Here is a 12,407-nt window from a genome sequence, read left to right on the forward strand (position 1 = left end):
TTTCAGTGTTCCCAGGATGAGCCAATAATTCAGAGTGTCTGACACCTCACCTTCCTTTATCACTGAACCGATATCCTTGATCACAGACGGCTGCAATTAGTCCCCAGAGCACTGATAATACATGATGAACACTGTAGCTTTTGCCTTCCAAAAGGACGATGTGCCTCCATAATTCCTCTTGGGATTTTCCAGCTCTGAAGCCTTTGTCAGCTAACCTTGGCTATACAAGCTGTCTAGGGAACTTATTGATTCCTCTCATCTCCACCTCCCTGCCCCGTTAGACTGATTTATAGGAATTTCGGTAGGAAACACTAAAAACCTGGCAGAGCTCATTAATTTGTAAATCTTTTAAAGACTTCCTTCATTGCAGAGACCATCTGTTTGCCCGACTGTTATTTTTGCAGCTGCCAAATCAGGTTTGCAAGACTCTCACCTTCTCCGCAAACCCACCACTTGATACCATAATATTTACGTTCAGAGCTCCACACTCCCTTTTCCACTGGCTCTGTGCAGAGCAAATGCAGCAATACTCAGCTGTGCAAGTCTAGTCCTAATCCCATTGAAATCAACAGCAATAATGCCATTAAAACCAGAAACAGCAAGATCAGATCAAACGGTATAATTTTTCTTGGCTTTTTATGTTCACTGGGAGACTATTTAGTAACACCTGGAACACTTGCAGAGGGAACCCTCATTAACACTAATTGCAGCTGTGCATGAAAATCTACTGTGTGTTGATGGGAAAGCAGCTTTGGCCTTGGCCCCCTGTGCTGGTGACTCCTGCAGAACCTGCCAGCAAAGAGACACTTGTGTTTATCAGCAGATGCTGAAAGCTGGTCTCATGCTTTTATGCCCACCTTATCTCCATCTTTGACTTAGTACATTTTACTTGAGCACTAGGCCAGGCTCATTTTGGTACCCAGTGCATCAGGAGACATTGCCAGCAACAACTGCAACAGCTCAGATGCCAATTTTGTCTTTCAGATGTAGTTTTTCTATTTCCTCACATAATCTCAATGGCCTTTCAAAACTCCTCCCCAGAGAATGCTACTGCTTATAAATTAGATGAGACTAAAATGCTATCCACTCATTTCTTCTTTAAGATAAATCCTCTTCCAAGTCTTTGATCTTCTTATTTTATTTACTGTGTGTCTGCATGTTTGCATAAAATGTTTGTGAGCCAGCAGTTATCACTGGTAGGGTTCACATTTCTTGGAGATAACTGGAATTTCTTCTCCATTTTCTCTTTGAATGTGCAAAATTATTTTCCCTGCCATTGGATTGGTGTCACCTGATATAGTTAATCTTCTAATCTTCTCTCTGGGGTGACATCAGAGGAGATGATGGAGACCTTTCCTTTCTTGAATAGAAAGCCTAGTGAAAATCTTGTTAATAATTTTTTTTAAAAATACAGATTAATGCAGAATGATGATATATCTAGTTATTTCGGAGGGCTGCTGTTACTTTTATATTTGTTGTTTGCTGGAGGACTGTTTTAGCTGTCAGCTGTATCTTGCATTTTTTCATTCACTTTCCCTTCACTGGGTGCACCCGCATGAGACCCTGTCAGTGCATCAGCTTTTCTCTTGATTGAGTCATTACATTCCATGTCCATGAAGCTGAAATGTGAACAGAATGTGTCAGAAAATTAAAAATGACATCAAATCCCAATTATTGGAATTTTGTGGGCACTTCTAATTTGAGCCTGCTTGCTTTCTTCAGGGCAGGCTTCTACTGATCGCCATGCAGGGGTTCAGGCCCCACTGGCCAGCAGCCCTGGAGTAATTTCTCTGCTGTGTGTGCATGTGGTACAGCACCCCACAGACCACGGATTTGTCCCACTGGTCCCATAGGTATGGCCAGGACCACATCTAGTCCCCACCAGTGGCTCAGGAGATGTGGGCCCAGCAGTGAGGAGGGTGGTGGCTGGCCAGCATGGCCCCCTCTTGCTCCTCTGCACTTTTTCTGGGTGCAATTCAAAAGCTATGGTTAATTTTACAGCTTAAGCTAGAGGACAGAAAGGCCCGTGCTCTTTCCACCAGCCACAGGACTTTTCAAGGGGTAAAACCGGTCATTACTAACAAACTCCTAACTGTGACTCTCAGGGAAAACAACACTACGAGCGAAAGACTTAAAGCACATGCTGAATTTATTCAGCTCATCTGTCTGTGCTGTCAGGAATGTTTAGCTCATCCGAGCATGGATTGTTTCCCGGAACCATCCATCCCCATGTGCAGGGACTGTCCCTGCCTGCAGGACTGCATTTTGGGCTTTTCACTTCTCTGAGATAAGGTCACCCGTGTCCTGATGCCAACCTGCTTATATCAGCCTGCAGTTTCTCTTTTAGCCCTATCCTTCCCCAGGCTGTGAATCCTTCCATACCCAACAGGCAGAAATCTCTTCACACAGCAGGAAAAACCTCAAGGGAATTTGCATAAATTATAAGGGAGAAGCACATTTCAGCCATTCTCTATTTAAATTGCGTGGAAATCACACTGATGGGAGATATACAAATGCCTGCTGAAGCAGGCGGTAAGGCGCTTGCTTCAATCTCACGGAAAATTGCAGATTTAATAATCAGATCTGTGTTGGTTAGCTAAAGAAATCACTTCTCTTCATTATTTCCCTCTGTCAGGAGAGAGAAAGGCAGGGGGAAGGAGAACAATTTCTCCATGCTCCTGCAGTGGTGATGAGCTCAGCAAAGCCCTTCCACCAGCAATGTCAGCAGGCTGACAGTGTCTGGCAGGGCCTGAGAGCCCTCAATGAGGACCCCAGCTCCCTGCTTTTCCTATGAGGTTTGGAAGAACCCGGCTTCATCTTTGAGTGAGAGACGAGTCAGCAACAGCCAAAGCTCTGGTCCAGCTGAGAGCTTTCAGGTGGGTCTGGCTCTTTGCATGGTCAGATGGCTGAGCCCATCAAGCTACAGGGAAAATTATGACCCCACCATGGGATTTAATATCTTAAAGATGAGATCTTCCAAGGCATTTAGGCACTCAGATCAGGAGCATAATGGGATGTTAGGTTAGAAATCAGATACTGCTACATGTCTTACTCATTTAGGTGACAGATATTTGGGCACTAAGATGACTGTGTACTTGTATTGTCGCAGGTGCCCGACACCCAGGTGTTCCCACACATGTCCTCTTTACCCTGGCATATTAGCTCTGCTTCAAGCTCTTGGTATCTCAGAAGCCCTTTGCACAGCCCAGACTGTGGGTTATCTGCAGGATTTGTGGCATAAACAGCAAAAAAGACGTATTGTTTCTTCCTGCAAAGCTCCAGGGAGGAGTGTGGCCACTCTAGCAAGTGCTTAAGTATTTCAAGATGCATCAGGGCAATGCAACTGTCTTCCACGGGAGACCAAATGAGTCCGGTCAAACCTTCTTTAGGAGATACTCCAGTGACTTCTGTACATTACATTTACCATCCCATTCATGGTATTTGTCATGGATTTTATGCAGAGAAATATCTATACTAGTATGAAACAGACAGATTCATGACTGGTTCTCACTGCGTATTGAAGGATAAGAATCCTTCAGGTTCCTTTGAAAGCCCAAGCGAGACCCATTATTGTCAGATATTTAGCACATTTCCCACACTGGTTTAATACCTCCTAAAATAACATGTGCTTTACTTCTCACCTTTTGTTGTTAGTTCAATTTTTGGCTTTTCTTTTTCTTTTTTTTTTTTTTTGCCATGACAGACACCAGGCTTATTCATAAATTCCCCAAACTTTCTCCTTCCAGACTTTCCAGATTTTCCAGGCTTGGCATTTGTCCAGGATCAAGCATGGCTCTTTTCAGGCTGAGAAATGGGGGAAGTTAAAATAAATGCTTGATTTACTCAAAAGGAAAAAAAATGTCTTAGAACCTCTTAAAAAAACAATATTATAACTAAAGTATCCAGGGATCAAATCTAATTTTTTAATTGGACTAGTCCTCATCAAAGAAGGTGTTTGTGAGTATCACTGTAAGAATTAGGTCTGATTTATTTAACCCTTGATCCTGTGGATAGCTTCATACTTCACTGTTTCCCTGAAGAGCTCTCCCAAGGCCAAACCCTAATAATGGCTCTGGCAGACAAGCTCTTGCCAACTTGGCTGTAATAGTTTCAGATACATTTGTCCTCCAACTCCAGTCATCTCTGTTGGTTTCTCTGCCCCTCTGCCAGAAGATGTTGAACCCCTGTAGCAGACTCGGCCAAGGACAATGTAACAGTGTGACCGAAGCACAGGTTTTTTAGATTGCTGTTGAAGATGAGTTAGAGCTGGGACACCAGTCTGTGATCTGGAGTGCCTCTGCTGGAGGGCTCTAACCTTCAGAAAAGGAGCACAAGTACACAGCTGTGAGAGGTAACTTCCAAATCAGCTACAGCTGTTTTGCTCTGTGAATGCAAGTTGGAATGGTGAGCCCTTGATCCTGCAAGTACTTACGCATGTGTTTAACTTTATAGCTGTGAGTAGTTCCAGGAACTTCAGTGGGGCTTGAAGTTAAATTGGCACGTAAATGCTCTTAGAACTGAGAGCCTGCGTTTGCACAAGGTTGAGCTAAGAAAGCTTCAGTTTACACACATTGGAGCAATATGTTTCTGCAGGGAAATTGCACTGAAAGAAAAATCCCCATTCTGGTTTAGGCCTTCTTCCCTTCCCAGATGCATACTGAGATTAAAACAGGCATCTTGACATCTCCATATCTTCCAGAACAGCTAGAAACCACTCCTGGAGACTGTGGGTGTCAGCAGGATGGAGAGGATAAGCACAATGTCCTGCACTTCTCCTGCTCGTACAGCTTCTCTGGTGAAAAGCACAGTGTGAGGATGTTTCTCCCCAGAGCTGCCACCCCATGAATACCGTCATGCTGTTGCATGAACAGACCTAGAAGCAGCCACCCAGGGCTGTCCCTAACAGAGTGATACCAACAGATCTTCATGCTCACCAAACCCTGGCGGCTGTGGGACACCCCCACCCCCATTTATATGATGCAGTGCAAGCAACTCAAGGGATGGTTTGGGGAACATATAACTACATTTGCAGCTATTTTATCTTCTTAGTCACTGTCCTGATATCCTGAATGGAATCCATGGCTAGCTATGCTGCCGAGTTACAAGCAGAGCATTAAAAGGCTTCTCTGCAGAGACACAGCAGGTACAGACAGCATCAGCCTTTGGGTCCTTGGACTGAAGAGTCTAAGTAAAACCAGCCCAGATTTTTCAGAGGTGCTGAGCACACTGAGCTCCTGGTATACTGCATTAAAATTAAGCCTTGTTTTTAATTCAAGGCATTCTGAAGAAAGGTGCTCGCTGAGGCTCCAGTGGCTCATTTCCCTAGTGGGCTGTGTCTGGCCAAAGGCTCTGGAAACATCTCCCAGAGCCTCTACCCCCCCGCCTCCTCCTAGTCCTCACATCAGTTCTGAGTCTGAAACCCTGACACTTGTGAAGGGCTCAGACACTAAAGGTCTGTGTCAGGTAAAGCCCAGACTGTCTCTAACTGTTCCTGGGAGAAAAAATGGCAGGAAACCACCCCCTGGTGCTGAGGGAACCCACCAGGTCCTGTGCATTTCTCTGCCAAGCCTATCATGGCTCTAATGCTGCCAGAGCCTTCGCTTGCACTTCATTAAGGTGCCTAATGAACACACTAGTGTGCAGGGGTACTCTCTGCTGACTGGACCAGATCTGGAAATCTCATGTCAGGCAAATCCCACAGAAACATTACCAAAGATTAAAAAAATAAGTTGTAGAAGCAGCCACAAAATGCTTCACTAAGGCAGAATTAAAGCGGCATATTTTAAGCAAGCAAAAGTTATGAAGTTACGGAGAAATCTTCACTCATGGTATTATGGTATACCATGAAATAGCCTTTAGTAACAGTGTCACAAAAACTATTTATTTTACAATACAGTATAAACAGAAGATCATTTTTTTCCCTGCTTCCTTGGACAAATATATGCTGGCTCCTGTCCCCTTGTCCCGGCCCCTCTGCCAGCTTTGAGTATTTCTACTCAGACCCTTATTTAATCTGCACACTGAGAAGGTACAGAGCAAGACATCAGAGCGTGTCCTCCAGCCCACCACCTCCCCCCACAGCCCTCTGGGACCCAGGAGTGCCCCGGTGGTGCAGCTCCCACCACCCACCCCACCGCACAGCAATTAGCCCTGTTCTCCAGCGCAGATTTGTGGCTTAGCTCTTAAAAGCTGTTTCATAAATATTCGATGGCCTTTCCGACAGGGTAATGTGCCTCTGTGACATTAAAGAGGAAACTCTGTGAAGGGGAGGGATGACAACAAATTTATCCACCAATAGCACACTCTTTTGGCACAAAAGCACATTCTTATCTTTACATCCCATAATGAGAAGGCAGGGACGGGACTGTTGCTACAGCTCTCTGGGTGGGTAGATGTACAGTGTAAGAGAAGGGTGGCTGTGAATTGTTAGATATTTTTTTTCTCCCTGCCTTTGCAAGCAGAAGGACCTGCACTTACGTTCCTGCTGTGGTTTTTCTGAGCCCCCGGTGAGGAGGACTTCTCGCACGATGTCAGACTGCGAGGGACTGCCTGTGGGTAAGCGTCAGATTTATATTTACCCCGGTGTCCTGCCGACTAGTTCACATTCTCAGATTGCAAAGTCACACGCGAAGCCGCTTGCTTTCGAAGGGAGCCGGAGCCGTGGCAGGCAGAGGAGAAACTCCCTGCATCACCGCCAAGCCTGGTGCGGTTCCTTACGAGCCCGTGGTGGAGGGCTGGCGCAGGTGGTATCGCTTGGATTTCTCTAAAGGCACAGGGGCTGGATAGGAGGAAGGGTTCGGTAATTCAGGCAGATGGTCTGAAGTGTCTGTCCTGAGAAATGATGGTATTGACGTGCGTAGTCTCGAGTTCGGGAAGGGGAGTTTCTGGGGATGGGTTCTGCAGGACCAAGCGCGCTGTGTACGTCTCGTGTTCATGCCTAGATAAACCTTCCTGGACTGTAACAGCCGCAGCAATGGCAGATAAATGTAATGCAAAGGGTTTATGTGCTGAAAGGAAATAGAAGCATACCTTATTTTCAGAATAAGTGCCTTACGTGTTTTGCCTATATCTGGAAAGGGGTCCTTTCCTAGCACTTACGGCTGTATATGTCAAACTTCACTGAGCCAGAGAGCACGTAAACAAAAACCATGTTTCTCAGCTGTTTTTTTTTTTTTAAAAAAACTTGTATAGGAATTGTAAACATTCACTAGACTGTCTGCGTGAAAGGAAACTCTCATTGAAATGCTACAGTATTTGTACACCAAAGCATTTTACTAATAAAGAGGTGGACCATTGAAAACATTATTTTCTTTTTTCTTTTTTCCTTTTGTCATGGCAAGCATTCATCTTTTCATATATGTATATGTACATGCTGTGTAGCACTCATATTCACTGGCCTGTGAAGGCTGCATGTCAGACATGAGGATCTGGACTAAAAAGTGAGGCTGAAGAAGGAGAAGGCTGCTGCAGTGCCTTTTTTCTTCTTCTCATCTCTCTGCTTCCATGTTATGAAAACAATCCCAAGTCCAAATATGCGCACTCAAAACCAGAGTGGAAAAATATCAATTATGTATAAAGTGCAGAGTGAACTGCACCATGCGCAATTCCCTGTGCCGTTGCCATCGTTGTCTAAACAGGAGAGATGAGGATGAATATTTCTTGCTTACCTTCTCAAAGGGCTGATCTGTTCACCAGCAAATCTTCCCTTCTTCAGGCTTTGATTTTAAGGGCCTGATCTCACTCTGCTTGTTAAGCACTCAGAGTTAAGGGTGGGATATTTCAGGGTGACAGTGACAGTATTTAGCTGGCATCTGATATTAATGATGAAACCGATATTGAGCATGCATGGTATGTTGTGTGCAGAAGTTACTGATATCTTAATTACCTTTGCTGCTGAAAGGGCCTGGGAGGTTTCCTCTAGAAAAGCATTCATAGGTGTAAGATTGAAGGGAAGGAAACAGTTTATTATGGGCAGGAATGAAAAGTAAAGATGAAGTGATGTTCAGATATGGATGTGGAGTGCACATGTGCCAGCATATGCAAAGGAAAGGTTTGTTTCTCTCTGCTTCCCCAATAATCCTCCCAGGTCCCCCAGCCAGAGCTGCTCCTGCCCCGCAACGGGCACAGGTCACTGCCGATGGCTCACCTGCTGCACGGACCTGGCATCGTTTTCTAGTTTGTGTATGTATAGATGTGTGTGTCCAGATATGTGTATATAAATACACACAAAACCAACACTGGAAATAGAATTATTAAGCAATTTTAGTGAACCAGTTGCTGACAGCTTGCTTTTCATGTCAAGGTATTTTGAAATCAAATAATTCTCTTTGTGGTTATTGCTCTTTTAATAGCTAGTTCAGAGTTTAAAACTTTAGCAGTAAAAACTCCATTAAAAGGGTTGCAAAAAATCAGCATCAAACGTTCAAAAATAATTCTTAGTGCCCACTAATGCAGAAATACCACTTTGCTGAATCTGAACAACATAGTAAGGCTGGCGTTGTACGTTTTAAATATTTGGTTTTAAATGCAGCCAGATAATATAGCTGCAAAAAGTTGTTGCAGTGACAGATATCGTTAGCACTGCAATGTGGCTTGAATCCAGAGCCCTGCGTATAACACAAACCGTACAGACCGCATGTGTCCGTGTATACACATGCACACAGCTATAAATAAGTTTAGCCGAAGCAGAATATTAGTGTCAAGGGTATGTATCGCTTTGCCAACCTCCTTGCAAAGGCTATGCCTCACGAACAACCTGGAGAACTGCAGTTTGCAGTTACAGTAAATTAATGCCAGAATTTTTCGCCTGCTTTCAGCCTACACAAGAATGTGGCAAGAACAGCTGCGTAATTGTTCCCTCGGACAAACAACCCAGAGGGAACTGCTGAATACAATCTTTGAATTAAATAGCTGGATGTGAACGGGTCAATATACCAATAATTTTTCAACAAGAAGCTTTATTCAGTAAAAGTATCCTACTTCTATGCTGGAAATGGTTATGCAGTTTTTCAGGATGAAAGTACTGGGTATTTTTAAATCTCTGTTTTATGTTCAGTTCCAGCGTGGCTGCACCCTTTCAATGATGTGAAATGGAAAATTAAACATGTGATGCAAATAAAGTTTTATTTTGTCTTTTGAATGTAGCAGAGAAGACATAAAAAAAGGATCCTAGCTGTCAGATTGCATTAAATGTAAGCAAGTGTACAGTCATTTTGGACTGAATTCATACCAAAAAAGGCACTTGAAAGCATCACTATCAAAATGATCTATTAGTGAACAGAATTCTAAAATTTAGGCAATTAATTTCTCATTGTAACACAGGGAGATAAAGAAGAAAGAAAGATCAGTCACTTCAGGACAAATGCACTCCTATTTCTTTCTCATTAGCAATTATTGACATACCGATGCTATCCATTAGTGCCAGCTACATAGATTTCCTGCCATTCCTACATGCAGATAAAAGAAAAGCACATCAATTATTTAAGTGCTTCCTCTTGTGTGTATTATTTTTCTCTTGTAAAAAGACATAGTTCAGTCCCCATACGATTGAATGGCCTTTCACACACCCAGCATTTTGATGAGGAATATCTGAGTCACGATGGTTCTGGTTCTTAACACAATCCTTTTGACTTCAGAAAAACCTCGGAAGTCACGCAAAGGTTCTTAAAGTGCCTCTTGGCCTATTTTTTTATTTCAGCCACAGACTGACTTTGAATGGCATGGGTAACTTCTTGTGGACAACATCACTGTTGCAATAATACAAGGTATTTGACCATAATAGATGAAGATCATATTGCTGAAGAAGGAGTAGCTATTTGGACACTGGGAGTCTCATATGTACATATTTTCTGTTTTTTACTACAACAGGGCTAAGAAAGGAAGAAACAGAATTCATGTAGCTTGTTCTGCAGCAGGTGGCACGTGAATCTAACCGAATTTCCTTAAAATTCCTCCCAAACTTTTATTGGCCTCATTTCAACAGAGGAGGAAACAAGACCTTTCATGTGAAGTATGTTCCTGACTCTTTAGCTAAATACTTCCTTTCAAAGCTAAAATTACACGTTTCAAACATGTCTTTAAGACAGGCTGGAGCCAATTTGCTAAAATTGGTGTTTTCAGAATCAGGATATCCCAGAAACCCACAGGAATTTAGATTTCCTGAAATTCAGCACATATTCTGCGCTGTCATGGGGAGTCCACTGAGCTCAGCCAGGGAGGCTGCTAGTGAGCGAGACCTCCATCTCACATGCTAGGCTGTCTCTAAACAGCCTCTGGGCATAAAAAATGGCACAAACATATTTTTGTAACAAAAAATCATTAGAAATGACTCAGCACATGCATGAGCAGTAGTACTCCTGTCAAATAAAATTGCCCCACTTTCATGCACTCGGTATAGGACTATGTTTCAAAATATTTTTTTGTCAGATTCGGTAAAAAATCTCAAGCTTTTTGCAGATAACTCTGTGTCCCCCTTAGGGCTGGAGCACCAGTTCTGCTCTGCAGTTTAGACCTTACATAAAAAGTCCTCACTCAGACACTAATGTTGCCACATGAGTGGTCACACTGAATACCACTATTTGCAAGGTGAGACCATAAATGTAATAAAAGGTGATACAGTGAAATCACCTTGCAGAATTGCTGTACAGAGTTCATTTAATGCCCTGAGATAAGCAGTGAAGTGGCAAATTTTTTTCCAGCATATCAACCCAGCTACCTGTTGCAGGTTAGAAAAGTACTGACATGTCTTAAGCATGGGTTAAGGAGTCTTAAGGACTGGGTTAGGGAGCAATTATGCAATCTGGATATCCATAAATCCATGGGTCCAGATGGGATGCACTCACCGGTGCTGAGGGAGATGGCTGAGGTCATTGCTAGACCACTCTCCATCATCTTTGCTAAGTTTTGGGAAACAAGAGAGGTGCTTGAGGACTGGAGGAAAGCAAATGTCACTCCAGTCTTCAAAAAGAGCAAGAAGGAGGACCTGGGTAACTATAGACTGGTCAGCCTCAACTCCATCCCTGGGAAAGTGATGGAACAACTTATCCTTGGTGCCATCTCAAGGCATATCAAGGTTAAGAGGGTCATTAGGGGCAGTCAACATGGCTTCACCAAGGGGAAGTCATGTTTGACCAACCTCATAGCCTTTTATGAGGACATAACGAGGTGGATAGATGATGTCAGAGTGATGGATGTGGTCTACCTTGACTTCAGTAAAGCATTTGACACAGTCTCCCACAGCATCCCCACTGCTAAACTGAGGAAGTGTGGTCTGGACAATTGAATAGTCGGGTGGACTGTGAACTGACTGAAGGAAAGAAGCCAGAGAGTTGTGGTCAATGGCGTGGAGTCTAGTTGGAGGCCTGTATCTAGTGGAGTGCCTCAAGGGTTAGTACTAGGGCCGGTATTATTCAATATATTCATCAATGACTTGGACGAGGCAATAGAGTGTACCAGCAGCAAGTTTGCTGATGACACCAACTTGGGAGGAGTGGCTGACACGCCAGAAGGCTGTGTTGCCATCCAGTGAGACCTGGACAGGCTGCAGAGTTGGGTGGGGAAAATTTTAATGAAATATAACAAGGGAAAGCGTAGAGTCTTATATCTGGGTAGGAACAACCCCAGGTTCCAGTATAAGTTGGGGAATGACCTATTAGAGAGCAGTGTAGGGGAAAGGGACCTGGGGGTCCTGGTGGACAGCAGGATGACCATGAGCCAGCACTGTGCCCTTGTGGCCAGGAAGGCCAATGGCATCCTGGGGTGTATTAGTAGAGGGGTGGTTAGTAAGTTAAGAGAGGTGCTCCTTCCCCTCTACTCTGCCCTGGTGAGACCGCATCTGGAATATTGTGTCCAGTTCTGGGTCCCTCAGTTCAAGAAGGACAGGGAACTGCTGGAGAGAGACCAGTGCAGGGCAACAAAGATGATTAAGCGAGTGGAGCATCTCCCATGTGAGGAAAGGCTGAGGGAGCTGGGGATCTTTAGCTTGGAGAAGAGGAGACTGAAGGGTGACCTTATTAATGTTTATAAATATGTAAAGGGTGAGTGTCATGAGGATGGAGCCAGGCTCTTCTCGGTGACAACCAATAATAGGACAAGGAGCAATGGGTATAAACTGGAACACAAAAGGTTCCACTTAAATATGAGAAGAAACTTCTTCTCAGTGAGGGTGACAGACATTGGAATAGGCTGCCCAGGGAGGTTGTGGAGTCTCCTTCTCTGGAGACATTCAAAACCCACCTGGACACCTTCCTGTGTAGCCTCATCTAGGTGTTCCTGCTCTGGCAGGGGGATTGGATTAGATGATCTATTGAGGTCCCTTCCAATCCCTAACATTCTGTGATTCTGTGATCTCTAAAGAGTGGTCTGCAGGATGAACAACAGCTCCTAACCCCACTAAAACCTGGCACTTT

The 12,407-nt window shown here is 44.0% G+C and overlaps 1 protein-coding gene across 1 annotated transcript in view; it reads left to right on the forward strand.

Moving 5' to 3' along the window:
- The first annotated feature begins 6,360 nt into the window (after positions 1-6,360).
- Positions 6,361-12,407, forward strand: part of EML1 (EMAP like 1) — a 128,410-nt gene continuing 122,363 nt past the window's right edge. Inside the window, exon 1 of the mRNA XM_071809642.1 lies at positions 6,361-6,555. Within this exon, the coding sequence (XP_071665743.1) occupies positions 6,528-6,555 (28 nt within the window). The 5' untranslated portion in view covers positions 6,361-6,527. The remainder of the gene's footprint in view (positions 6,556-12,407) is intronic.

This window comes from Patagioenas fasciata, chromosome 5 (genome assembly GCF_037038585.1).
Source record: "Patagioenas fasciata isolate bPatFas1 chromosome 5, bPatFas1.hap1, whole genome shotgun sequence".
In the NCBI taxonomy this organism is placed as follows: domain Eukaryota; kingdom Metazoa; phylum Chordata; class Aves; order Columbiformes; family Columbidae; genus Patagioenas; species Patagioenas fasciata.